Source organism: Mus caroli, chromosome 3 (genome assembly GCF_900094665.2).
Source record: "Mus caroli chromosome 3, CAROLI_EIJ_v1.1, whole genome shotgun sequence".
NCBI classification, from domain to species: domain Eukaryota; kingdom Metazoa; phylum Chordata; class Mammalia; order Rodentia; family Muridae; genus Mus; species Mus caroli.
In genome coordinates, this window is record NC_034572.1 from 59,149,387 (window position 1) to 59,176,783 (window position 27,397).

Here is a 27,397-nt window from a genome sequence, read left to right on the forward strand (position 1 = left end):
CTCAGTCTGAGCCATGTGGAAATAAATGAGCATCCCTATAACCTATCACTTGGAAGGCTGAGTGAGGCAGGAGGACGTCATACTCCAGCAAGTCCATGGCCTTCCTGGGCTGTGAGTTCACAGCCAGCTTACCAGTACTACATAGCAGTACTAGGTCTCAAATAAATGAAAAAGATAGTTTGGGTCCCAATCCTATGCTTATCCTGAATTATTTATTACTGAAACTGAATTTTTATTACTGAAATTGAAACAGTTCCCTACCACCACAAAGCCCCCCGTTTTTGAGACAGGGTCTTACTTTGTGGCCTGGCCTGGATCTTGCTATATATCCCAAGCTAGACTAAAACTTTCGGCAATCCTCCTACCTCTGTTTCCCGTTGTGTACTGGGGTTATAGTCATGCTGTCATACCTGTCATCTCCCTGATTACAGACTGACTTTTGAAAATAAAATATGATCACACCATTATCTTCCTTTACAATTTTTAACTTATTATTTTATTATTTCACACACATAGCTGTATTGCCTATATGTCTATCTGTGTATCACACGCTTCTTGCCCATAGAGGCCACAGATGGTATCAGATCTTCTGGAACTGATGATAAAGCAGTTGTAGGTGACCATGTAGGTGCTAGGAATCAAACCCTGGTCCCGTAGAAGAACTCTCAACTGCTGAGCCATCTCCCTGGCTGCTGCTGCTGCTGCTCCTCCTCCTCCTTCTCCTCCTCCTCCTCTTCTATTTTGAGATAGGGTTTCTTTGTGAAGCCCTGGCTGTTCAGGAACTAGCTCTGTAGAGTAGGCTGGCCTCTAACTCACAGAGATCTGCGTGCCTCTGCCTCTGAGTGCTGGAATGAAAGGCATGCATCCCCACCTCCCAGTGGCCATCCCACATTATTTTAATTGAAGCACACTGACTTTAATTTTGTGCTATAATCCTTAATTATGCCTCAATGTGTATAACCAGCAAACCCTCTCTAGTCACCACCACACCCCTTTCATTTTCTGTTTCCAGACACACTGGCTCTCTTGTGTGTGCCATACCTTCACCACGCTGACTTTCACTTCCTGTATTTGTCTCTTGCCCACTATGGACTACTCCCACATTGACCTTTGACCTACTTGCTGTTTAATCATCAGAGTTTACTCATATGGTTTTTGACCAGGCACATTTTCCCTCACCTCTCCAGTCTAGATATGGTCTCAGTCATGGAACTTTCTCAAACGATGTTCAAAATCTGTAACTATAAAGTCAGAAAGGTGGCCCAGTGTGTAAATAATAGCTGTATAAGCTGTGACACATGGAGTCCAGCCTGAAGACCTGAGTTCCATTCACAGGACCCACAATGGAAGCAAACAACTGTCTTTCCAAAAGTTGCTCTCTGACCTTCAGTATACACCCATGCTCACATACATCTTACACACACACACACACAGATAAATGTTTAAAAGCCTAATTAATTACATGTTATTTGTGTGATGTATGTTATTCCATACAAAGGCAGAGGCTCTGTCTCATTTGTTCAGACACGTGTGCTTGGCAACTTCTTACAGAGTCATTCAACAAAAGTGAAATAAATATAAATAATGTCAATCAATGTGTTGGGTCTTTTTTTTCTGGGTCACTTTATACAACTAGCCCATTTATTTCCAGTAGGTTGTACCTGGTGTTCTGTTGATGCAGCTAAATGTCCTGGCTTTTCCCTTTGAAGCTAAAAAAAAAAAAAAAGCAGTTTTGGTTTCCATCTCTCATGGTCACACAGATTTCATTTCAACAAGAGGTTATTTTTAACTGAAGAAACACTACTCTTTGGTAAAACTTTCAAACCAAAAGATTATCAGTTTCAGTGTAAATACACTCCTTGAATGTGGAGGAGAAAAAAAAAACCAGAATTTTGACTTCTAATTAGCTCTAACTCTTCAAAAAACAAAAAATAAAATCTTGCTGAAGTCAAAATAATGCACACACTGAATAATGTTGCAAATATTTTCTTTGGCTTAATATAGACTTCACTGGTACACTGCATTTCCATCTGTTTAACATTTGAAAATAAGAGACAGCTGCATCTTTAAGGTCTATAGGCAAGAAGCCAATACATAATAGGGATTCAAATTGATACTGTACGTTTTCATTTGAGAGACATATTTAGCTTACATTACTATAAGGTTGCATAAGTTTGTACTTTTTTTTTTATTTTCGTATTTTCATATGCTTGGCTTTGCTAGTTGTTTTTCCTTAGACCTCCTTGAAGAGCATGTGAATGTCACCTGTTTCACTTCATCATCCTGAAAGTCACTCTTATTCGGCAGGCTTCCTTACGTGGGGTTGCCAGGGCACAGCTGGGTGCCTGGAGCTGTACATTTTCTCCCGACAGTTTACCTCAGCTGGAGAAACAGAAATTGTCCGGCAGGTACCCTATAAGACAATCCCATCAATCTGGAGTGAGGGTGGAGTCTCTTTCCTTTCAGTGACTGTTAAGTGTGCATCTTAAACCACCCTTTGCTTTCTGTTGGGCCCTCGGAGAAACCAGGAAAAGGTGAAACTGTCGAGTCATTGTACTTAGCCCTTTTTAGGTGAATTAAAGCAAACTTAGCTTACTATGATATTAAATTCTCTGCCCAGAAAAAGAAAATTACTGTCTGCCATTTTTGGATTTTTTTTTTTGAACATGTAATGAATGTCTAAAAACACATGACTTCCAACTGAGTCTATGACGCTGAGTCTTCCCTCTAAGAATGTATGTGAGTGTCCCCTGTTTTTAAAAACTCCCTTGCTTTGTTCAGAGAGGAGCAGCTTGAGGAAACATCCCCTGTGTGTGCCTCACTTGCTGCAAGAACACTTTCTTCACTCTTTTCTTTCCTGGTTGTGCTTACTAAGCTTGTACTCACCGAGAAGGAAAGCCATTGTATCTGTTAAAAAATGAGTGGACCAACCCAGAAAGCAGCGCTTCATTTAAAGGCTGTATGAGAATAAAACTCCCTTCTCTGAAATGAACACTACCGGCTGCCCAGGAGGAACAGAAACCAGCAGCGCTGCCAGGAAGAGTTTTAGACTGAGGCACCTGGAAAGAACACTCTCCAGCCTGCCTGTCAGAGCTGCCTGCAGGCTGCTCAGTGTATTCCAGGTTCCCAGCTTCTGTGAGCTGTCACCCATGCTGGGGTGACAAAGCTGCCTTTGAGTCATTTCTGCTCCTCTAAGTAACTCCTCACCTATATTCCTCTAAGTAACCCCAATAAGACACATCGGTTCACCAAATTGGACTTCGGTCTTTCTCGGGTTCTCCATGTGGGGTAACAAGATGTGTGTGCTGTGTCTTCCCAGGAAAAGATTTGTCACAGCAATGTCAAATGGAGAAGCAAGTGTGTTTGCTATAGACTTAGCCATGAAGAGTTTCAGAGCAGGGAAATGGCTCAGTGTAAAGCTGCTTGCTGCCAAGCTTGATGATCAAAGTTCGATCCCTGGGACACATAAAGTAGAAACAGAGAGCCAGCTCCACAAGCTACCCTCTGGTCTTCACTCACCGACAGACAGACAGACAGACAGACAGACACACACACACACACTCACATTGAAGCAGTAAAATTTAAAAAAAAATGAAATTAATTCTTGGTTTCGATAGCAAACAACTACAACTCCCAAATTGTTAACTTCATTATCTAATTGACTATTAGCATAAGTGTTATCTAGTATGTCTTCATAATAACAGCCAAATCTACACTTTTCCTTCTCCTTGTTTCCCAAAGCTCACTCCTCCTGGCGAAATGACAACTCGATTCTTCTACTTGTTTAAGTTACAAATGGAATCATTCCTGGGTCTTCAATTTCCTTCCTATCCCGAATGCAATATTGCTAGTGCTCTCAGTACCACTCCGCATGTGTCCAGAATCTAACCAGCAATCGCTACCACCCTAGTTCAGACCACCATAATCTCTTGCCTACTAACTAATCTTGTTTCCATTCTTTGCAGTCTACAAAAGCTCTTCTCCACACAGAAGCCGGGAGTGTTCTCTTTTAAATGTAAATTACATTGGCTTTTGTTTTAAAGATCTAAGCAGTATCCCTGCTTATTCTACTCCAATCAAACTGGCTCTAGGATTCCTGCTAACAGAGCAAGCTTGCCTTGATCCTGGAGTCTACACATGCTGCGCCATTTCCCCAGGAAGTTTCTCCTCTGGAGCTCCCATTCCTTGCCCCTTATTTTCTTCAGGCTTTGGCTGTGTGTTTTCATCTTAGGAAGGTCGTTGCTGCTATCACAGGACCTCCCCCCCACCCCCAATATTTTACTCCCTTTCCCACAGCACTCTAAAAACGTATGTGGGAATGTAGTATGAGTATACATTTTCATCGAGGACAGTCCTAATTTAACCTAAATCATTCCGTTAAACCGACAAATAATTATTTTTCACATGCTCTTGTTTGCTGAGGTAGTTGTTCTGCCCTTACCACATCTTATTTTTACAGCTTTCAGTATCTCTAATACAAGCTGCTTCCCCCAATTAGAGTGTTGCTATGAATTTGTAATTTGTTTTCTTCTGTACCGTCTAACACTTAAACATACCTAGAACATGACATGCAAAATAAATAAGCCTGGGATGCAGATGCTCAAATATGTGTTGAATAAATAAATGTCATTACTGATTACCTATATATATCATGTGTCCTGTTAGGAACCAGGGAGGACAAGACAAATATGGTACCCGTCAGTGCACAGGCCTCATCTGATTTGGCTAGCCTTGGGAGAAGATTAAAAGCAGATGTACAATATATACTTCATATGTGAAGTAGCTTGAATAATTCTCAAATGTCAGTCAGGTTGAAATCCTGTGGGCTAGGCCCTGTTTGCTTGGTGGGAGAATCAGAGAAAAGTAGATGGTAGGCATCAGAGTAATTTTCTCCATTCTGACAAAGTCACAATTCTGAGTGTGGACATCAATGAGAACTTAAGCTAAACACAGGAGCTTGAATAACACAGCTGGCCAGGGTCCAGTAAACTTAATCCCTACATTTTGTTACTGAAAAATATAAAAGTCTTGAGGAAGGTGTGGTGGTCCAGGCCTGTAATCCAGCACTTAAGTGACAGTACAGTGAGTCTGAGGCTAGAGCCTGTCTCAAAAACGAAAATAAAAGTCTTTTTTTTTATTTTGTAATCAAACCCATGCATAAAACCCTAATTATACCCTTAGGATAATTCCCACAGTAGAAGGCTGTTAATTCTAATTATTTCTGTGCTTGCTTATTCAAATCTTTGAATTTATTTGAGTATCTCACTTTTTAAAAAGTATCCTGGTTCTTGTGGCTGGACAGATGGCTCTGAAGCAGAACTCGGGCTGCTCTTGCAGAGGACCTGGTTTGGTTTCCACCGTCCATCCATAAGGCAGTTCACAACCACCTGTAACTCTAGTCCAGGGGGTCCAACTCCCTCTCGTGGTCTCCACAGACTCCCGCAGGTTAAACTCACACACAGACATGAACGTTTTAAAAGTAGGCTTCCTGTTTTATGTTCCTATTCAGCTTTAGCTGTACTCCAAGTAGAAACAGTTGAATTTTTTTTCTTTCTTTCTTTTTTTTTTTTTTTTTTTTTGGTTTTTCGAGGCAGGGTTTCTCTGTGTAGCCTTGGCTGTCCTGGAACTCACTCTGTAGACCAGGCTGGCCTCAAACNGGAACTCACTCTGTAGACCAGGCTGGCCTCAAACTCAGAAATCTGCCTGCCTCTGCCTCCCGAGTGCTGGGATTAAAGGCGTGTGCCACCACGCCCGGCTAACAGTTAAATTTCTAAACAGTTTAAGGAATGATACTTTACATAGTCCAAGAAGTCTAAGACTGGTAATTCTCCCTTCTGACAATAGAATTAATCTGCCCTCTATGTATTTTTAGCACTGTTCCTGTTTATATCTAATATTACTTACCACAGTTTATGCAGTTGCTTTCTTATTCATTAACCCACCTCCTCCCCACTCTCAAGTGTTCCAAATGATGGAGAGCTCTTAGAACAGTCCTACCCAGGTAGCTGTCAGCTCCCTGACTGTTCTGAGACTCTGACTCAGAGATCAGGAATAGGACTGGAGAATTTGTGGGAGACTTTCCTAATGACAGATGGTGGATCCACAAGTTTCAGTATGACAAACTGAAAAAAAGGGTAGTGTCTATCTTCATGTGTGTCACACAACTACTGCATAGCAATACATACTTGAGAAGCTATACTAAATCAATTGAATAAGAAGTCCAGAAAATATCCAGGGACTTCTCTGAGGGAATCATCTCACAGAGACCCCAGACCAACTACATTAGAAGGCATTTTCGTTATATGCAGCAAGAACTACTAAACAGGACCACAACTGGAGTGAATGAAGAACTCACCAGACTTTCTGAATCCTACAAAAACAAAAAGGTCAGCAGATGATCAGGCAATTTACAAATGCACATCTCAGGTAACCAGAAGAGCAAGTGAACTTGCCAAAACATTTTAACACATATTATATTTAGATTTTGTGTTTAATTTCCCCCTAGGTCTTTATCTTTACCCTTAGTTCCCCAGACTTAACTTGTTGCCTCACTCGTGACAGAGGCTAAAAAGTGAGTTTCTAGAGAGAGCGATTATAACTAAGAAATGTCTTTTAAAATGTGGCAATGGTCTTCTATCATCTTTAGAAAGTATGACTTTAAAATGTCCAGTTCCAAACGAATTTAGGAAAAACCTTAAACTAACTAAGCCATTAATAATTCACAAAGCCATAGAAAACATGATAGCTTGAACTTAGCACTCACAGATAAGGGGCTCCAGGTTCACTATTTGTACAAGTAGCTGTGTTCTCCGTGTGATCTCAGCTTAGCGACACTAAAGGACAAAGCTTGTATTCAAATCTCAAGTGTTCCACTGAACTCTCTTAGTCATGCTGGTCATTGTTTCCTCTTTGGTGTGGTAACCAAAAGTAATTATCTTTCCTGGAGAAGGATGTTGGGAAATTAACTATTACAAATACTTGCAATAGCAGAAAGCAACAGAATGCCGATATTTAGACATTTGATAACATTTACTGTTAATTAAAATGAAAACTAGTTTCTTTGAGTCACTTGAAATTTCACAAAAGAAATCTTGGTTCTCACGTTAACGTGTATGCATTAGCATTAGGAGTACTCTAATAATATGCTGAGGTTGGTCCACAATACAACAATCATGAAAACTGGCAATAAAAAGAATGCTTGGAAGTTAAAATATTTCCATCCTCTATATATGTTTTAAAAAAAATGACTTATAAAAACATATGGTCATGAATAAAAGTCTACACATCCATAAAACGTATAGCCACATGATATGTCTTCCAGTTTTGGAAACCATTCACTAAGATGCCATACATTCTCCCTCTGCGTTCACTCATATTTAACCAACTGACTTGAAATTATTTATTTTAGTGAATTGAGGGCAGTGAGATGGCAGTCACACTCAAAGTCTGGGGACATTGGTTTGATCCCCAGAATCTATGAAAGGTGGAAGGAGAGAACTGACTCCCCACACGTGCCATGTCTGCACCCACATACCTCCCCACACAAACACATTGGGTTGTGCATACACAGTAGTAATAAATATTACATTTTTAAAAAGTGAATTGACATGAAAGAAAGAGTTAATCAAAACATATTATAGTTAGTCAGCTACTTATTTAACAGTAATTTCCCCTCTGTGTATTTTTAGGACCATTCCTGTGTATATATTTTGTTACTCACCACAGTATATGTATTTGTTTTCTCACTTAGCCACACCCTTGCTAACTTGTGCTAACTTGGAAAGCTATTTATAGTAGAACATTAGGTAAAATAATATAAATATGCACTAGTGTCATAATGGTAAAAAAGTACTTGGAAAAAAGGCAGAGACCATCAAAATGTTAAAATGAGACTTTGGGAGGTTCAAGTTTGGATACTGTTTCTCCCTTCTACTTTCTATTTCCTTTAATAAATGTTTCTTACACTGATAATAATTTGAGATATCAGGATTTAGCAGAAAATGGTATGGGAGTTGATACATTATTTTGTGATAGCTCTTTGGGTATTTCTAACACACTAAGTCAAGTTAGTATCTAACTTGTACATCAGGAGAGCAAGAACACTCAGTGGAAGGTAACTCATGATAGTTTATGTACTAGCCAAAATTATGTTCAGCTACACACTCCAGGTAGAAGTGGAGACAAATTATGATTTATCTGGGGGACAGAAGCCATTTTAGGACTGCCAGAGCAGCTTCAGAATATCGTGAACAACCCAGGCGCCTTCTTTCTTTCCAAGCATCCTCAGCCTATGGCTTCCGGCTTCATGTTTTCCACATTATGCTCTCGCTTTTGTCATGAGACACTAGTTCCATCTGTGTGTCAAAGAAGGGAGGTGAGGGAGGGGACAGGAGGGAAGGAGAGGCTTGGTATTAGAAAATGAAATCCTTTTCTAGCAATTGAGCAGTTTCCAGGACTGTCTCCTTATGGGAACCATAATTACATGAGATCTAGGGAGATAAACTTTTCAGCCAGGCAACCTTCTCCCTCAAGATAAAGAAGAGGAGGAAGCGGAGGAGAAGGAAGAGCAAGAGGGGAAGAGGAAGAGGAGAAAGAAGAGGAGGAGGAGGAAGAAGAAAAAGGAGGAGAAAGAGAAGGATCATCTAAATATTCCTAATAAAGGAGAAAAGTACACTAGGAACTTTACAGTCCAATTCACCCTTCTTCTCATTCAAGGAGTACAATCTTACCCTTTCTAGAATAGCCCAGAATGCCTGTCAGTTATGATAGGGGCTCTGCGTGCAGGCTCTAAGGGCCCTCATGATGTTACTGGTCCTTCTGATCAAGTGTGTGAACAGTGCTCACATCAGCAGCATGTATACTAAGAAAAGATTAGCATGGACCCTGTGCAAGAATGACATAACAATTCACGGAGCATTCTATAATTGTAAACTTTCATATTCCAAATTTAAAAGTCCTTAATTTTATATGTATGGTATTTCCTACATGTCGGTACTTATACCATGTTTGTGCCTAATACCCATGGAGGTCAGAAGAGGGCATCAGATTCCCTGGAAATCGTCTAGCTGCCATGTGGCTGCTGAGAACTGCACATAGGTCCTCTTGGACACAGTATCCAGTGCTCTTAAGTACTGACTGAGCCATCTCTCCAACCCTCCCACCTCCAACTTTTTTTTTTTTATAAGAGTATGAGTTTCAGGGTTCTAGAAACCAATATTTAAACTAGCTCTGGAATTACATCTAATTATCAGCTCTTAATTGAATTAGGATAAGTTACCCTTAAGTGATCTATAGCCTTTTATATAAAATACCTTCCCACTTAGATGCTCAACTTGGTCATGTGACTTGCTTGGGTCAGTGACATATTAGTAATCAATTATACTGCTTGCTTATTGAAGCTTGTTTTTTTGGAATGCCCCCATCTTGTAATCCAGATTATCATTTTATGAGGAAGCCCAAGTCAGCCAGGTAGAGAAGCCACACACAAAACAGACCAACAAGCCTTCTTTTTCTCCAGTTCTCCAGCATTCTTTTTTTTTTTTAGACAGGGTTTCTCTGTGTAGCCCTGGTTGTCCTGGGACTCACTGTAGACAGGCTGGCCTTGAACTCAGAAATCCTTCTGCCTCTGCTTCCCAAGTGCTGGGATTAAAGGCGTGCACCACCACCACCCCGCTTCTCCAGCATTCTTAGCTTCCATCTTCCCATTTTCTACATCATTGTCAGCTTATTTGTGCTGAGACACTAGCTTCGACCTTGTGTCCTAAGAGATTTCAGTTAGACCAGGCAGGCCCAGCCTTCAAGCTGTACAGACGAGCTACTGGCACTCTGTCATAATGGAATTCCTGAGCATAGAGCCCGGGATCATGAACAAATCAGTTATGGTTTTAAATAACTATATTTGGGGGTGATTTGTACATAGCAGTAACTGAAACAGTACTGAAAGTATAAAGAATGTATAAAAAATTGTTGGAAGAGAATGGAATTTTAAAAATAGCACGAAAGCAAATTGAACAAACAAAATAAATGAGAGAAAAAATAATTAGTAAAATGATAGATTTAAACCCAAATATAGTATGTCCAACCTGAGACATGAGGGCTGCATGTGTGTGTCCCAGGATTAAGTTTGGATGCGACCCAACATAAAACCATAAACTTACTTAAAACATTGTTTTTGCAAATATTTTTGGTAATCATTAAGTTAGTAGGTAAAGTTGGGACAGTTTTAAAACGTTGGAAATACAGCAACCTTATTATAGTTTTTTAAAAATAGTTTAATTTTGCTTATATACTAGTCTTTGAATTCTGTCCCAACCTTTCCACTTTAGTTTGAGGGCCTTTACTTGATGCAATTTGAAACAACACTGCTGGGTGATCATTAATCTGGGTTAGCAGTGCCATAAAACTTGGGAACCACAGCCTCTGCTTAGCGTGTTTTTCCAGGACCCCATTTTTTTTTTAATAAATACGACCTTTTAATTTTTTCTTAGATTCGGATTACACAAATTTAATGTTTATTTCCTACTGAAAAAACAACAACAAAAAAGCTATTGAATACATTAAGTTACAATCCAGATGCCAGTTTCATGTATATTTTTGAGGTTACCTCTCGGTTCCCTAAGTCTCTATGAGGGCAGGGCGTGGGGTCTGGGTGATGAAGGTCGTAGTTCTAAACCTAGTACACGCTCGGCGCGGAAGAGGCGCTCTGACTTCTTAAATGAATTAGTCACTACGTGATCCGTGGGCTGCAAAACACGCGCATAGGCATCTCTATTGTCAAAACCCTAACACTGGCTTCCCCTAGCGGAGGCTGTCCGGGAACAGGCGGCGGGGCGGGCTCAGCCTTCCCGCCCGTACGGCGCGGGGCCGGCGACCCCGTCTGGAGGCAGCCACTCGCTTCCCCCTCGGGATCTGGAGGCGTCTTGAAAGGAGGCAGATAAACAAAGGCAACCGCACCGAAACCGGCCGTTCCGTCTCACAGCCTCTCTCACATCGCGTGCCCGGGTGTCCGCGGAACACGGTGACCCTGCATCTGTCCGCAGGCAGGTGGAGTCCGCCCCACGCGGCGCGCGCCTCCTCTCCTCGCAGGCGCACGAAGGGGGGGGGGGAGCCTCCGCGGCCTCGCGAACCGTCAGAGCCTCGGGGACCCTCGGCCGCTCGCGAGCGGACACTCCCCTCCCTCCTCCTCCTCCTCCCCGGAGCGCCGAGCCGCCGCGCGCCCCTCGGTCCGGAGCACGCGCACGAGAGGCGGGGCCCCAGCTTCCCGGCACTAACTGATCGCCCGGCCCCCTCACCCCACCCCACCCCCTCTCGGCCCCGAAGCTCCTCCCTCCCCGAAGACGAGCCGGCCCGGGGGAGGAGACCGGAAGCCACTTAAAGCAGAGCTGGAGCTGACAGGCGAGCGAGCTGGAGCCTCGAGAGCAGTTGCGGCTTTCAGCGCTCAGGTCCGCGGAATGGCCCGCGCGCCGCTCGCCGCGTCGGCCGCCCACGACCCCTAGACACCCGCCCTCGTCCTCGGCTCGGACCGCTGGCGCAGAGGCGGCCCTCCACGCCGCGCCTGGGCTGCGTTCAAAGGGCGGCTTGCCTGAGGTAAAAGGGGCTGGGGGGTGGGCAGCGAGCGGCGGAGGGACCCCCAGAGGGATGGCGGGCGCCAGCCTCGCCGCCCCGAGTCCCCGCCGGGACAGCGGCGGATCTCTAGACTGCCCGGGAGAGCTGAATGCGCTCGCGTCCGTCGGTGGTGGGGTGGGATCGGGTTCAGCGCCGGGAGCTGGGCAGGTGGATAGATTGTCTGGCGCCGCAGGACTTGCGGGGCCGCTGGCGACTCCTCTCGGGGGGTTGCAGCCGGGGCAGCCCCTGCGGGAGGGCTCGGCGCTGCGGGAGAGTTCCGGCCGGCGCGCGTTCCGGGCTGCAGCCCAGAAGTTTGCAGGCTGTGTTCGAGTTAACTTTGAGTGCGCACCGGTCCCCCTTCCTCTTCCCCGCCACCCGGAGTGTCCACTGCGGTTCGGCCCCGCAAGCTCCGGGACTCGCCAGCCGGTCCTCGGGAAGGAGGCAGGGCCGGGGGGTGGGGGGAATTCATTGTGGACTCGCCTTGAGTGGCTTCGGGGAGGCGGGGAGGTCGGGTCCTGAGGAAGGTGGGCCGGGAGTGAGGGGGCACCCGGGTCCCCGAGGACAAGGTGAGGGCGGGGATGCTCACCCTCCCGGCGAAGTGCGGAGCCCGGTGGAACGAGCGCGGCGGGAGGTCGTGGCTGCGCGGAGCGCGGCCGGCAGGAGGCGTCGCTCGGACCCGGGCGTCTCACGGCTTGGCTGTTGGGAATCCGGCGGTTTCCATGGAAGGTGTGACCAGCCCGTGGTGCCAGACGACCGGGGCGTCACGAGGTGAAGGGTGGCGCGATTGGGTTGCCCGCTGCGGGCGACCGGAGGAAACGGCCTTCCAATCTTTTTATTTTTCTGTTATGCAAACTAATTGAGGAACTGGTGGCTTCCGCACTCCACTCCTCTGCTTCCTAGTTGAGGTTCCGAGTTTGGTGGAGGGGCAGTAAGAGGAAAAGTTGTGTGCGTGCGTGCTTGTGCGTGTGCAGAAGTATAAATAAAATCGCTTTAGTATTTTGCCTGGATTGGTGTGATAGGAGGGGATAGTGTGCGTGCGTAGGGGAAGGCACAGGCGGGTTAGATTCGGAGAGGGAATACCACAATCTGTGCCAACTGAGCCTTGAGGCAAGAGCACCGAATGATGAATAATAACGCCTGGCTTGGCTGCTTTCCAATTATTTATGTCTCATGTCAGATCCCTCCTTCGTGAGGCTTTCTCTAACAATGCCAGCTCATACTGAACTCAAATATTTATTTATTAAAAAAAAAAATCTCTTTTGTACTTAGACTAGCACTTTGTTCCATGCCTTGTGTTTTTCTGAGTTTTGATTATTCAGCACTTTTGTATACCTAGACTTATAAATCCCTCCTAGATCTTTATATTCGTTTTTTAAAGCACGAAGTCTTATCATCTTAGGTTTTGACCTTCAACCAAGAACAAAGCATCTAATGTGTGCCTTTTCTAAAGTAATTCAGCCACAAAATACAGACATCCTCAGTGGTGAACAGTGCTAGGTACTATACTGGACTCCTAATGCATGCTTGATTAAATCATAGGTTCTTACATCAAGGAGTCCTTTCAGTCTATTGGACAAGAAAAAAGACCATTAATTGCTCATCACTGTCCCTTCTCATCTGGAACAATCTCAGTAAATACCTGGAAATTTCAGTCATTTTAAAGGATCTGGTTCTTGCAAGGAAAAAAATTCTTAGTTTCCATTAGCAGCTCATTCAGATTCTGAAATTTGGTGTTTTTTAATATTTGTATTTTTTGGTTACAATATACTTTCATTTGGTTTTTTTTTAAGTGAATAAGTATAACTTTTCTAAAGACAAGGACCCTTTGTATAATCGTGCTGTGTTAAGTTTCTAAGGCACAGTACAGTGGCTGTTGAAGTTAGGCATATCCTGATATTCCTTCAGTCATGGGAATTTTTTAAAAATTTAGAAATCTTTAACATTCAATAATTAAATACTAGAACTTTCAGAATGTAAAAACATTAGCAGGCTTCTGGCTTTCTCTTGTATCACAATTCACTTGAAAGCTTCTGTGTCTATCCTTACACACACACACATTCTTTCACTTTTTAACCTTTTAAGTTTATCCTTTTGATGAACTTTCCTCCCAGTGAAACTTGTTTTTTGCAAACTCTTGGGACAGATCATAAACAACTGTAAAGGGAACCACAAAGCTAAGCAAGAAATGTGGTTTCCCTGCTTCATCATCTAGAAAAAGACAGTTATTTCTATCTTACAAAATAAAGTCATACCCCAGTAGAATCACACAGCAACTTGCTCTGTCTTCCCCTCCTCTATGTGTGTGTGTGTGTGTGTGTGTTTATCAATTATTAAGTCAATATATAACTATTGAAAAATACATTCTCACCTACTATTATGCAGATTTTTGCATAGCTTTTGAATCTTCATTTCTCAGTTTAAAAAAAGAAAATTGACCTGTAAGAGCTAACTATAATGCAAGCAGCGATTGCAGATAGTTAACCATTGACTAACGCAAAATGTTTTAATGAATGAATGGGTTCAGCTGTCAGTTTTTAAATGATCATCTTTCTTCCTTTCCTGGTAGGATTTGTAGATACTGAGGCGCAGTTGGAGTTAATCACATCATGGAAGTGGAAACCACTGAACCTGAGCCAGACTGTGTAGTACAGCCTCCTTCTCCTCCTGATGACTTTTCATGCCAAATGAGAATTTCTGAGAAGATCTCTCCATTGAAAACGTGTTTTAAGAAAAAACAGGAACAAAAAAGATTGGGAACTGGAACCCTGAGATCCTTGAGGCCAATATTAAATACTTTGCTAGAATCTGGCTCACTTGATGGGGTTTTTAGAGCTAGAGACCAAAACAGAGATGAGAGCAGCTTACATGAACATATAGTGAAAAAACCCCTGGAAATCAACCCATCGTGTCCACCAGCAGAAAACAGTATGCCTGTCCTGATTCCTGATGGGACAAATGTTGAGGGCCAATTACCAGAAGCGCATCCTTCTACAGATGCTCCAGAACAGGTGGTTCCAATCCAAGACCACAGTTTTCCACCAGAAACCATCAATGGGACAGTGGCAGATTCTACAACAGGACACTTCCAAACTGACCTTTTGCATCCTGTTTCAGGTGATGTTCCTACAAGTCCTGACTGCATAGATAAAGTTATGGATTATGTACCAGGAGCTTTCCAAGACAATAGTTTTACAATCCAGTACATTTTGGATACCAGTGATAAGTTGAATACTGAGCTCTTCCAAGACAAAAGTGAGGAAGCTTCCCTTGAGCTTGTGTTTGAACTTGTAACCCAGCTACAGTACCACACTCACCAAGAGAATGGAATTGAAATTTGTATGGACTTTCTGCAAGGCACTTGCATTTATGGCAAGGATTGTTTGAAACATCACACTGTGTTGCCCTATCATTGGCAGATCAAAAGGACAACCACTCAGAAGTGGCAGAGTGTTTCCAATGATTCTCAGGAGCACTTGGAAAGATTTTATTGTAATCCAGAAAATGATAGAATGAGAATGAAGTATGGGTATGTATTATAACAAGTTAAAAATTGTTACATGTTCTAATGAAGCTGAAAGTTTGGTATGGGGGTTTCTTTCAGTAGTGTACCAAGTTTTTTGTTTTTTTCTTTTATGACTTTTATGCTATTCTGATTTTTCATAGTGTTTAAATTTTAATGTGGTCTCTTTACCTAACCAAAGAAACATTTTATGATTTGAACAATTTAGATGTCATTCTGTTTAGTATGTATATGTTTGAATGAAAGTTGTATATACATTTGAGTGTTGAGAATCAAGTACTATTTTAACTGTAATCACCTTGCCTTTAAAAAAAAAATCCACTGTGAATCTTACATACTAAACTTACCTAGTTTTTAAATTTTTATGAGTTGAGTAGCATTTTTTCTTTTTTAAATATAGAAACTAGTATTTGGAGCTCTTTTACTTTATATCAGTAATTCAGAAGTTCTTCATTCGTACACAGACACATGCTATTTTGATTTTTCAAGGTGTTGGAATGTGTGAGTGTTCTGCCTTCGTGAATGTATGTCCACCTGATACTGCAGAGGCCTGAAGCGGGTGTTGAATACCCTGGCACGGTTACAAACGGTTTTGAGCCTTGATAAGGTGCTAAGAACTGAAACTTAGTCCTCTGCAAGAGGCCCCCTTTTCTTAAAAATAGTTTTAATAAGGTATTGTCCAAGAACTCGATTGCCCCTGAGCTATCAATTCTAATTGTTATGTCAAGAGTTTATGAATTCGCCGGGCAGTGGTGGCTCACACCTTTAATCGCAGCACTTGGGAGGCAGAGGCAGGTGGATCTCTGAGTTCGAGGCCAGCCTGGTCTACAGAATGAGTTCCAGGACAGCCATAGCTACACAGAGAAACCCTGACTCGAAAAAAACCAAAAAAAAAAAAAAAAATGAAAAGAGTTTATGTAAAATTCTCAAAGCCACTCCAATCCTTCCATCTCCAGATTACAGAACACTTCAGAGCATTGGCCTCTTCACTTATGAAGCAGATTTCAGTCCACTGAGTACTGACTGGAACATTTTGGTACATTAAGTTTCTGTTTGACTTAGTCATAAAGAAACTAGCAGAGTCATTGTCTTACACATTACACTCTGTGACTGTAAGCAAGTCAAGACAATCATTTTGGTCCCAGAAGGTCCAAAAATTCTTTGATCAATAGCATATTGGGCATTTATATCTTACAAGATCTTTTTGCTTGAAAAGTAGACAGATTTAGAGTCTTTTGCAAAAACTATAGGATCAGTTATAAAGTAGTTACAATAGGAACTTGATTTCCAAATTAGTCTTAATGATATAACCTAATATTTATATGACTCTTAAGAGAGGAAAAGTATAAGTGAATTGCTATTATAATTGATATTGTTGCTACTACATTTTAAGTGGTGCTTATGAACTGTTAATTACTAATGAAATTTTCAGTGAACAAGAAGGAGAAATAAAAGATTGAAAATAACTGTCAAAAATTAGGCTTTTGGGGAGTTGACCTGTGGTCATTGCAACCTGGTTTTCCTTGTATTCCAAAGCGATGTTGTGTTTCCTGGCAACAAGATGCAGATAACGGCATGTTGAGCCTTGCTGAGAAAATCACAAACAAGCTGGAGCAGCCCAGGTTCACATGGTTACCACATTATTTGGCTAAAGCTATTAATCTCTGTGGTCAGGCCTGTAAAGCTGGTCTATCTGTGCAGATTGCACATAACCAGGAAATGTGTGTTCAGCTGTGTATATATGTTCATATTGGACCCAGTCTTATATTCAGGAAGAGTGGATGAATGGTGTTTGTTTGTTCTACTTGTTTTGGGTAGTTTATATGACAGAGTCATCAATGCACACTATATCATAATATCATTTTGAGGACTTTGAATTATGTTCATAGTTCTGGGTCTGTAGCAGAGACAGGTCATAGTTTAAAACTATGCAGATAGAAATCATTATTTTTCTTTGCACCTGTGAGGATTTAACACCTAAGTTAATCAAAATTGTATGTGCATTGTTTATTTTGTTTTCAGGAATGAAATTGGGTAGTAAATTGAGCCAGATGTTGTCAGTTTCCTTTGAGCTCTTTAGTTAAGATGATGCTTGTATACTAAAGACACATATATGATATTTGGATGATAAATGTTTACGATACATTCCTGTTTGCATTCCCTGCTTTTGTAAATCATAGGTGTGTATTGCCAACATCAGCTGGAAGCTAATTAGTTATGGGTCTGGACTCCAAATTTGATTTTTAGACTTCTTTTGTATATGAGCCAGGCCTTCAGAAATTACTGAGAGCAAGAACATTGTGTTGTATTTTTTTATTGAGAAAATAATTTCTTAACAGTATAGATACTCATCATCAGGAAATGGTGATTTTTGAGTGGCAGAACTAAGAGTTTCAAAGGAGCCATGCTAATTGGAATACTGTGTTGATAATTGAAACTGGAAGCTGTGCAAATCTTTTTAGCAACCAAGATCACCATTAGTTTCACATTACATTCATTTCAAAGTAAGTCAGAATGGAAGGGAACCACAAAGTGGGTTTTGAAGCTGACTTGCTAGTGAAACTATGACCAATGCGTATTCCTAATTTCTCAGTTCATTGACAGGATTGGGGTGAACTCACGGTTAGATTTTTCTCAGGGAGAAGGTGGTTTTTGTTGTTTATTTTGAGACATGGTCTTGCTATGTAGGCAATGCTGTACTAAATGTATTAAATGCCATGATTATAGGTGTGAGCTATACAGCAGCTCAGAGTTTAGTATGTGTGTTTGCCTAGTATTTATGGATAATATAATTTTACTTGCTTTTAAAACATTGTTATAATCTTGGCTGCTGTGAATGTTTATTGGTAATAGTTCTTAAGCGCCGTTTCAAAAATCTATCTAAGGGATAATGCCAGTAGATAACTTCAAAGCAGCTCTATGTAAGAAGTCAAAAGCTTATGTTATAATTTATATGACTTGGTGAAGTATCTAAATTAGATACTTCAAGTTGTCTGAACTTGACTAGAATAGTTAAATTAACCAAATTAGTTCTGGTCTATACAGCTGTGATGATGTGTGAACTAACTCATTAAGTGTTGTTGATAACACTGGACAGAGAACAGCTGAAATTTAACTGTGCCTTGTGACTTTGGGTATTTCTTGAATATACACAGCTGTATGAGTTTGAATTTATTTTTAAAATTCCTGTGTAAGAGAAAGAGAGAGCTCCATAAGCAAGAACTTGTTTGAAGTGACTTTCAAAATGGGTGCCTTGTGCTAGCTACTATGATAAAGCCATGCAATGACTTGTTTTTTCTACCTCTTTATGCTGCTATTTACATATGAAATAAAACTAATTGGCATCTATCTGTACTAATCTAGAGAAGTTACTGGGTCTGTGTGGAGCCATCATGGGAATCAATAGCAATCATTCATTTACTTTTCTGGCTTTTCATCAATAAGTAGGTTACTTCTGAAGCAGCTGTCACCTGGCTTCAGGTTGAGGTCAGGCTTTTCCTGATGTAATGAAAATGAATCTTGGAAAAAGCAACGATTTCTAATTATTCAGAAGGTTGGGGGATAAAAAAGCTCATAAGGCTATCTGGCAATTCCTGAATATAATTGCATGATACATAATATATTTTATTATCCAGTTGAATCTAAAGCTTTTAGTTATTATTGTACATGAAAAAGACAGTAGTGATATGAAGGTGTAAAGAAAAACTCAGGAATACAAGATACTTTTGATTAACTCTTCTGTCATCCTAAAAACCTGTTTTGTTTTTCTCGTTACATTAGAATTTCTAGGTTTTCATTCAATTATAAAACAAAGGTAAATTCTTTATATTTCTGATTGGTGATTCTCATTGCAGATTTGAGTGCTATTTCTAAAGAGTGAAGCAGTTTATATCATCTATGAACTATTAACTACTGAAGGAATGCTACTAAAATCCAACCATTGTAAATTTGTAACTGTTTTCTGTGGCCTGCTAATTTCTTACTATCCCCCGCCCCCAATTTGAGACCACCAGATTGTGCATTCTTTGTCTGCTGGGATTGGTTCTGGAATGTATTTAGATTAGGTTGTCAAGTCCTTTTAACTTAGATCAGCAACCTTTAGTGATTACCAGTCTTTGTGAGTTGTGGAGAGAAAACTGCATGCATGTGTGTATCACTTCACAAAGAAAAAAATCTTATTTTGAGTTATGTTATAATTGATTCTGTCTCAGTTTTGTGAAAGGTGGCTTAATTCTTAAAACTAACCAGTGCTTCTCTTTTATAATTGAGTTACTTTGTATCTTTGAGAGATAAATAGATTGCTAAAGATTGAGCCACTTTCTGTTAGATTTTGGACTTAGAGTTAGTATTTTATATTTATTTATGACAAGGCTTTCTAGGGACCAGGAACTACACCACATAGAGACTCCCGTTAATTTTTTCCCCTACAATTGTTAAACATCACCTAGCCCAGCCTCTGAAATAATAACTAAAAGCCTCAAATTGTAATAAAAGAATTTGAAATTACAAGCGGTAGATTTTCAAATACTATGTGAAGTTTGAGATTAGATTTTTATGTAAAATAAATGAGCTTATCCCAGTTTGTATTTTGTAGATTTATAAGTCCATACAAAAGATATTGCAAGTTTTACTAAATAGAACCAATTTTATGATCAGAAAGACCAAATTTTAGAAGTTGATGCTAGCAAAAAGCCTCTAGTTATTAGATTTTTCCTTTGTGACCTAGCCAGTTACTGTTTTTAAGGCAAGCATAGAAAGTTAATTAAGCATTCCTCTCTGTTGTTTCATGGGATAAAATGTGCCTGTCTTTTCAGTCTTTCTCTGCTTTATTCTGTTGACTAACTTGAGTACCCTCTTGACCAGTAAAGAACCCTTTCATGGTCATTGCACAGGATAAGCTTTTAAAAGAGTGAGAATGGTTAGGGTGAATGTTGTGTTGTCTTCCTCATATTCCAGTATTTGTACCGCAAGAAATTGTGAACAGCATATTGTAATCTTCCTTTATTTACTAAGTTGTATAAGAGGTTAGTAAGTTTGTATTCTCTATGAAAGTCCAAGTCCTTTGCTTTAGTGCAGTTGCTTCTGAGAAATAAAGGTTTGTATTATTTATGTTTGTTGAAACCACTTCTCTCACATTAGCTATATTTTTTAAAAAGAAAATTCCATTTTTTGCATTTTTAAGAGATTCTTACCCTGATTCTTCTTGTTTGCAGTAGCTGTAAGGTCTTTGCTCCAAGTTTCTACCAGCACTGGCATCAAAGAATAGTAGAGGATCAGCTTTGCAGTGGTACATGTGCTTTCAGGCTCTTGCTTACATTCTGAGCTTCACATCTCCCACAGCTGCTCAGGGTGTAGACAGAGCAAAGAGTACAAAGTACCCTAAATAATTTCCTGTTGTGGTTGGTCTTTGGTTTCTGACTGTCACCTGGTTTAGCTCTTTTATTTTCAGGCACTGGCACAATAAGAACAGAAAAAAATCCTGGATTTTCCTTTCAAATACTCATCTTAATTTAAAAAATAAAAGACATTCTTGAATCTGGGTAAAGAATGAAAGAAAGGACTTTTCTTATTACTTTGACATTTGGATTAGCGAAATACATCAGAAGTGTTGTATCAAGCCTCTTAATGTCTTTTCTGTAAAAACTTCCTTATCCTCCCACAAGAATTTGCATGAGGAGCTGTCAGTAATAGATTCTCTGTATATTAGTTTGTGTACATTAAACTTTAGTCTGCTAAAACTTGTTTACTTTAGATTGTTAGCACCAGAACATAAACAACCATCAGTGAGTCTGTTTCTGTTTCTCTTACTTACCAGCTAAATTTATTCTAAAGTAACTGGAGGAAAAAAATACAAGGCTAAATAAAATTTGGAATTTTTTTTTCTGGAATAATTATTTTTGAAGAGTCAATTGTAATTGAATATTTTTTTTTTCCTTTGAGATAGGGTTTCTCTGTGTAGCCCTGCCTGTCCTGGCTACTCTGTAGACCAGGCTGGCCTCGAACTCAGAAATCCGCCTGCCTCTGCCTCCCAAGTGCTGAGATTAAAGGAGTGTGCCATCATTGCCCGGCTGTAACTGAAATATTAAATCAGAAATAAATTGACTAGTATATTGTAGTTTCTAGACATTATTAGAGTATTTCTATAATGTTTATACTGTCTTGTTTATGTATAGATGAGTTTTAATTTGAGATTATCATAAAGTTATTTAAAGGATATTTATATGTATTATAAGCATTTTTCATTTATGTGGAAATGTTTTATAAATTTTACTTTAGCCCTTTCTACTTTCAGTTTTTTAAAACTTGCATATTGACACATATTTTTAATTGGTCACTTTGAAACTTCTGCTTTTAAAATATTTTACTCAACAAAGGGGATATTCATATATTTCAGTAATCTTTATATGATCTAGGGCAATATAAGATATAAATAGAACCTTTAGTATGACTTTTTAGGGAAAAAAAAAACCCTAAACTGCTTATTTTCCCAGCTTTTCTCATAGAAATTACATTTCACTTCCTTATTAGGCCACAGTTAAATATATTTCACTTACAGTTACCCTCTACTTGTCTCAGGACATGTGATTGAACTTGGATCAAAATTAAGGCTGTATGACATTTCTGGCATCTTCAGAGTGCAAAATTTAATTCCAGTTCTCTGAATAGATGGCAATAAAAGCTTACAAGAATACTTTTTATTTACAAAAGATTTTAGGATTAGTCACATGACATTAGAAAATTATTTGTTTGTATATGTTCTCGGCTTTCACCTGCAGTTACTATTTTAACAATAATAATAAAAATAATAATGCCTAACGTTCGGTCAGTTCTTTTCCTTGAGTATGGCTAATATAGTCTGTTTTTAGTGTTTGCTTTGGTTGAGATGGGTTCAAAGATGAGTAGTAAAGGAAAATGGAGGGTCTTTAGGAACTCTAAATATAGGATCATTAGAATTTTGGCAAATATTTATGTGCATTCAAGTGACTATGTCTCAGTATGACTGGTTTTGCTTTGTTTTAGCATAAGCTTTACTAACTGCATGTTCTTTTCTTCACATTGTTTGGTATATTTTTTTGTTTGTTTAGGAAACTTAATTACCTCTTTTCTCCTTTCAACCTCTCTCTATCTCCATCGCATCCCCCCTCTCTCATTCCACTGTGTTCTTTTCTAGAAAGACTTCAAAACCACACATTAAATGTCTGACATGTAAATCAGGCATGAGGTTTGGCATATAGATAAGTGTGATGTCTCAATTAAAATTGCTTGCCTTCTCAGAAATTCGCAAACATGTTTCTGATATTCCAGGATCATTCAAGGGATCATTCATGGGCTTAATTTTGCTTAATGATCACTTTTTAAAATGCACTATATCTTAAAATGGAGATACCCTTACCCCTACCCCTGACTTTTAGTATTTAGAAACATTAGATATGTCTATCATTCTAGTTTTATGTTAATAGTTCTACTGAGTAATTAATCTATGTCTTGGTAATCCTGCCTCTGCTACATCCTCCTCCTTTAAAGTGGTAATCAACATTAAAGATTTCTTATTTTTCCTCCATGTATGTGTACCATGTGCATGCCTGGTGCCAAAGAGATTAGAAGAGATCCCCTGAAACTGGAGTTACAGATAGTTGCAAACCATCATGTGGGTGCTCAGAATCAAACCCAGGTCCTCTGCAAGAACAGAAAGTGCTCTTAACCACTGGGTGATAATCTTCAGCTCTAACATTTGGTTTTTAATAATGCCCATAGCTTCTGAGATCCATGTAGGTAATAGTATAAACTCTGAAATTTGTCTTATGAATATGTCTGTGAATATGTACTTTGAAACACAAAAGGAATCTGGGTATATAAATTGTATTTAATTTTAAGCCTTTAGTGAATAGTTGAAAGATGTTGCATAGAATGTCAGCATTTATAAATGTTTTACTTTCTCTCCAGAATCTCTCTACTATCTGAGGCAATGACAGCAGAAATCATAATTAATAACAGGATATTATAATTGACATTGATAGTGCTTCTAGTATAGAAAACTATGTGCCCTCCTTAAATACTCTCAGATTCAAGGAATTGTTACCTAGGCTTGTTTATTACATGTCTGTAATCTGGCAGGGGAACTGCAAGTTCAAGGCCAGCACAGGCAGTTTAGGCTTGTCTCGAATAAAAAAGGGTCAGGGTGATGGATGCTTGCTTGCCTAGTACGTATTTATGCAAACATTCATTTTATTGTCTACTTTGAGATAAGGAAGAAAGCTTACAAAGGGGATATTACTCATTTTCATAAAAGTTTAACCTCATATAAACTATGGTGTAAAGAACATAGTCCTCTGAAGTTTAATAACTATAGTACTTTAACAAAATATGTTGGTATATTATACACCATGTCTTTGGTTCTCATTTCCTTGTAACATCTTGAAGGATATAAGCTGACAGATAACTCCAGCATAACTGAGTTCTGGAAACATCAAAGCCATGTATCAAAAGCTATATTTTGTGTTCCCTGTGAAATTTCTTCAGCAATAATAGCAAACATTCCCACCTGTTAAGCTTGTCTTAAGCTAGGAGATTCCCACATACTCTCCAGGCAACATTTAATCTTTTCCTTCTATCCTTATTACCCTCAGCTTAAGACATTCTGTTTTTCATGATAATAATAGAAGAGGGCTACTAATCGTGAATGTTTAGTTCAGCTTACTAGGGTGAGTGCTAATGTTTAAGGTTTACTCTTATAGAAACTGCTTAATTCTTCTTTTGTTATTTGTTTGTTTTTTGGTTTGATTTATAATGTTTTTGAGACAGGTTTCTTTGTGTAACAGCCCTGGCTGTTGTGGAACTTATTTTGTAGACCAGGGTGGCCTAAAACGCTGAGATTTGCCTGCCTCTGCCTCCCAAGTACTGGGATTAAAAGGACTGGTTAAGGCTTTAATTAGGCAGAAAGCCAAGGTTCCGAAGTCTAGCGGATCTCATTAAATTGAGCAGTGTTCAGAAAAGTTTATACTTAATTTACTTTCTTAAAGTCTCACTTTTAATTTTTATTGGCATCATTTTCCAAGAACACAGATTAGAAATAAAGGACACATTCTGGACTCTTTGAGAAAGTCTTCTGTGTAATGCAGACTGGCCTCAAACTTGATCCTTCTCCTGCCTCAGTCTTCTAAGTGCTATTATGTGCTTCTACCACACCTGGTCATCACGAACTCTGTACTTTCTTACCCACATGTAATTAATTGTTCTTGATGAAGTTTGATCGTAACCCTAACCTCTCAAGCAGCCCCCTTTTATTGCCTCCATAGTCTGTCAACATTTGTCTTGTAATTGTTAAACATAGATAATAAATATGCTAATATATTGCAAAATAGTGCTAGTCTCCACTTTTCCCTCATCTTTTCTTCATCCTCTACCGAAAATAAATCACTTTACTGGAGTAAGCTTTATAAAAGGCAACCCTGGGCCATGCTGATCCTGCTCAAAGGATCAAGCCCTAACCTCTTAACCCAGCATACAAAGCTCTTCCTTATCTGGCTCCAGCCAATCTCTCCAGACCAGTCTTATCTCTAATCACCTCCCACATACACTCTGACCTCCCACATGAACTGCATGTGCTTCTTGCATTGTATCCTCATGCCCTGCTTAGTTAACTTTACACATATTAAGTCACCTCGTGGTGGTCTGGTAACTAAGTTCACATGTCACATTCTGAAGCAATTCTTGTTACCTCTCTTGATACCTTTATCAGCACTGGCAGGCCTTGTTTGGTATTTTCTTAAAGATCTCACTATGTATCTGGTTGGTTGTCATTCTTTTCTTTATTATTACATCTAGTTTATTTTGTGTATCATGGGGTAAAGGGCATATGCTATGGCACAATAATGGAGGTCAGAGGACAACATGTCAGAATCCGTGCTCTCATTTTACCATGTGGATCCTGGGAATGTCAGGCTTGGCACCAGTGTCTTTACCCTAGAGCTATTTCAACAGCCTCTCAAATAAAAACTGTCCAAGACAATTAAATTGTATACTGAGTTCCCAGATGTATAGTGTATAAACAGAAAACTATCTGAGCAAGAAATGTAGTAATTTTTGTTTTACTCAACACCTATTTCTGTATTGGTTTTGATCTTTTTACCTCTGTTTATCTTTCTAGTTGTGGGATCTTTTTTTTTTTAAGTATCCGAAATATATATACTCATATGAAATGATATGTGAGGCATACTTTGTGCTCTTATGTGGGTACTGGTACATACATTGGTGAGATATTTCTGGAAATGCTGCTTAATTAGTATGTGAGGTTTTTGTGAGATAAGAGAACCATTGTTAAGAACTATGAGAATGGGGTCCTTTCCCAGAATTCCAAGTTAGTTTTCTATCTGGATTTTTGAACAAGTATGTGTGATGGTATGTTCATTAGTAAAACATGTAACAGGGTTTCTAATTTTAGTCTTTTAGTAAGTCCATAAGCTGTTGGCAAGATGTATTTTGTCCCTCTGATGAATGATGAGGTTATAACTAAATTCTACAGTATAGTGACCATCTTCTTTGTATTCTGGCCACCTCTCAACTTTTATGCTGAGTAGGGTTCTCATCTGTCTCCGCTTTTATCATGACACCACCCCACCCTGCCTCCTCAATCTTTAGCATGGTTTCTCTTATTCAGTTTTCACACATCCTATATTTACTGCATCCCTGTCTGCTTTCTCCCTCTTTATCTTCTGCCCTCCAAGGTCCTGGATTAACTTCTGCTCTCCCGTTGCCTGTACATGGTATGCAGATCCTTTGTGTCTTATGCACTGTCGAGAAGATCTTCTTCAACTATTTGAACTGCTCAAATGTTCTAAGGAATAAAGCTCTTAGCTCATTTTACTTGTTCTCCTGCACAGCCTCTTGTTGCTACTTTATAATATTTAAACTGTTGTTAAAATATTTTCTTAAATACTCCTTGGATTAATACACATACATACATACATTAACTTTCCCTGACCGTTATCTTTTCCTGGACACCAAGAACCACTTTTTCTCCCACAACATTGCAAATCTGTCATTTACTCCAATTGTTTGAATATAATATTTGCCACTGGTGAATCTATATAGACAGATGTATACTATTTCTTTGAAATCCTTGCAAAATTGAGATCAAAGCTCTTTGTGCATTATCTAATTCAGCACACAATTCATTGCCATGCATAGATGACTTGTAACTTCTTTCTTGATAATAGTAAATAATGGCTTGATAAAGAAGATGTTGAACACTTGTTAATTAATTATATTATGTACATGTGTAGCAATTCAAATTGTAGAAGAAAAAACCTTTTTGCTTTAAATTTTTAAAAGATCCCCTGTTTAAGGTTGGGTAGCAAAATCAATCCTATAAAAGATTTGTTATTTTACCTCTGTCAATTCTGGAAAAGCATATTGAAAATGAAATATAGACAAAACAGTACTTTATTTAGTACACCAATCTAAAGAAAGTAAATTAGGGCTTATCATAGCAATTTCTCAATGCCCAAGGACTGGAATGCATAGAGGGTGTAGCAAAAGCCATGTTCATAGATGTTTTCTCATGCATATCACTATCTATAAGGTTTTTAATGATAAAGGTTTGTACAGAAATTGCTGAAGTGATGTCTACAATAAAATCTAAACAGCAAAAAGCAAGAGCAACAAAGGGTTTTTTAACTTACGGAGAAGCAGTTCTGGAAAATGAGCTTAATGGGGGAAAATATGTTTCGAAACTTGAAATGTCCTTCAGAGAAAGATTTCTAGCTCTCCTCAGTTATAATATCAGATTTCTCCTTTATAAAGTGACGTGAAAATTGCCTTCTGCACCTTAGTATGAAGTTGAACTTAAACATAGGAATTTCCATTTTCAGGGTTGTTTTCCTTTTTCTAGAATCTCCTATGATCGTTTTTCCTTTTAAATTAAATATTACTAGTTATAAATTTTAAATGAAAGAGTGTCCAAATGTGATTTGCTCCTTATTTTTTTAAGTTCCTAATTATACAGAATAAATGAGTTTCATTATTTCATAATGAACTTGGAGAAAATACTTCCCCTTATCCTTGTTCTTAAGCCTCCTCTCTCAGAGTTTTTTTTTTTTTTTTTTTTTTTTGTTTGTTTGTTTGTTTGGTTTTTTTTTTTTTTTTGGTTTTGGTTTTTTTGAGACAGGTTTCTCTTTATAGCCCTGGCTGTCCTGGACCTCTCTTTGTAGACAAGGCTGGCCTCGAACTCAGAAATCTGCCTGCCTCTGCCTCCCAAGTGCTGGGATTAAAGGC

At 39.4% G+C, this 27,397-nt stretch overlaps 1 protein-coding gene across 1 annotated transcript in view; it reads left to right on the forward strand.

Annotated features, from left to right (window-relative positions):
* The first annotated feature begins 11,364 nt into the window (after positions 1–11,364).
* Tiparp (TCDD inducible poly(ADP-ribose) polymerase) overlaps positions 11,365–27,397 on the forward strand; it is a 26,796-nt gene continuing 10,763 nt past the window's right edge. The window contains exons 1-2 of the mRNA XM_021158862.2: positions 11,365–11,586; positions 14,171–15,130. Of these exons, the coding sequence (XP_021014521.1) occupies positions 14,211–15,130 (920 nt within the window). The 5' untranslated portion in view covers positions 11,365–11,586; positions 14,171–14,210. The remainder of the gene's footprint in view (positions 11,587–14,170; positions 15,131–27,397) is intronic.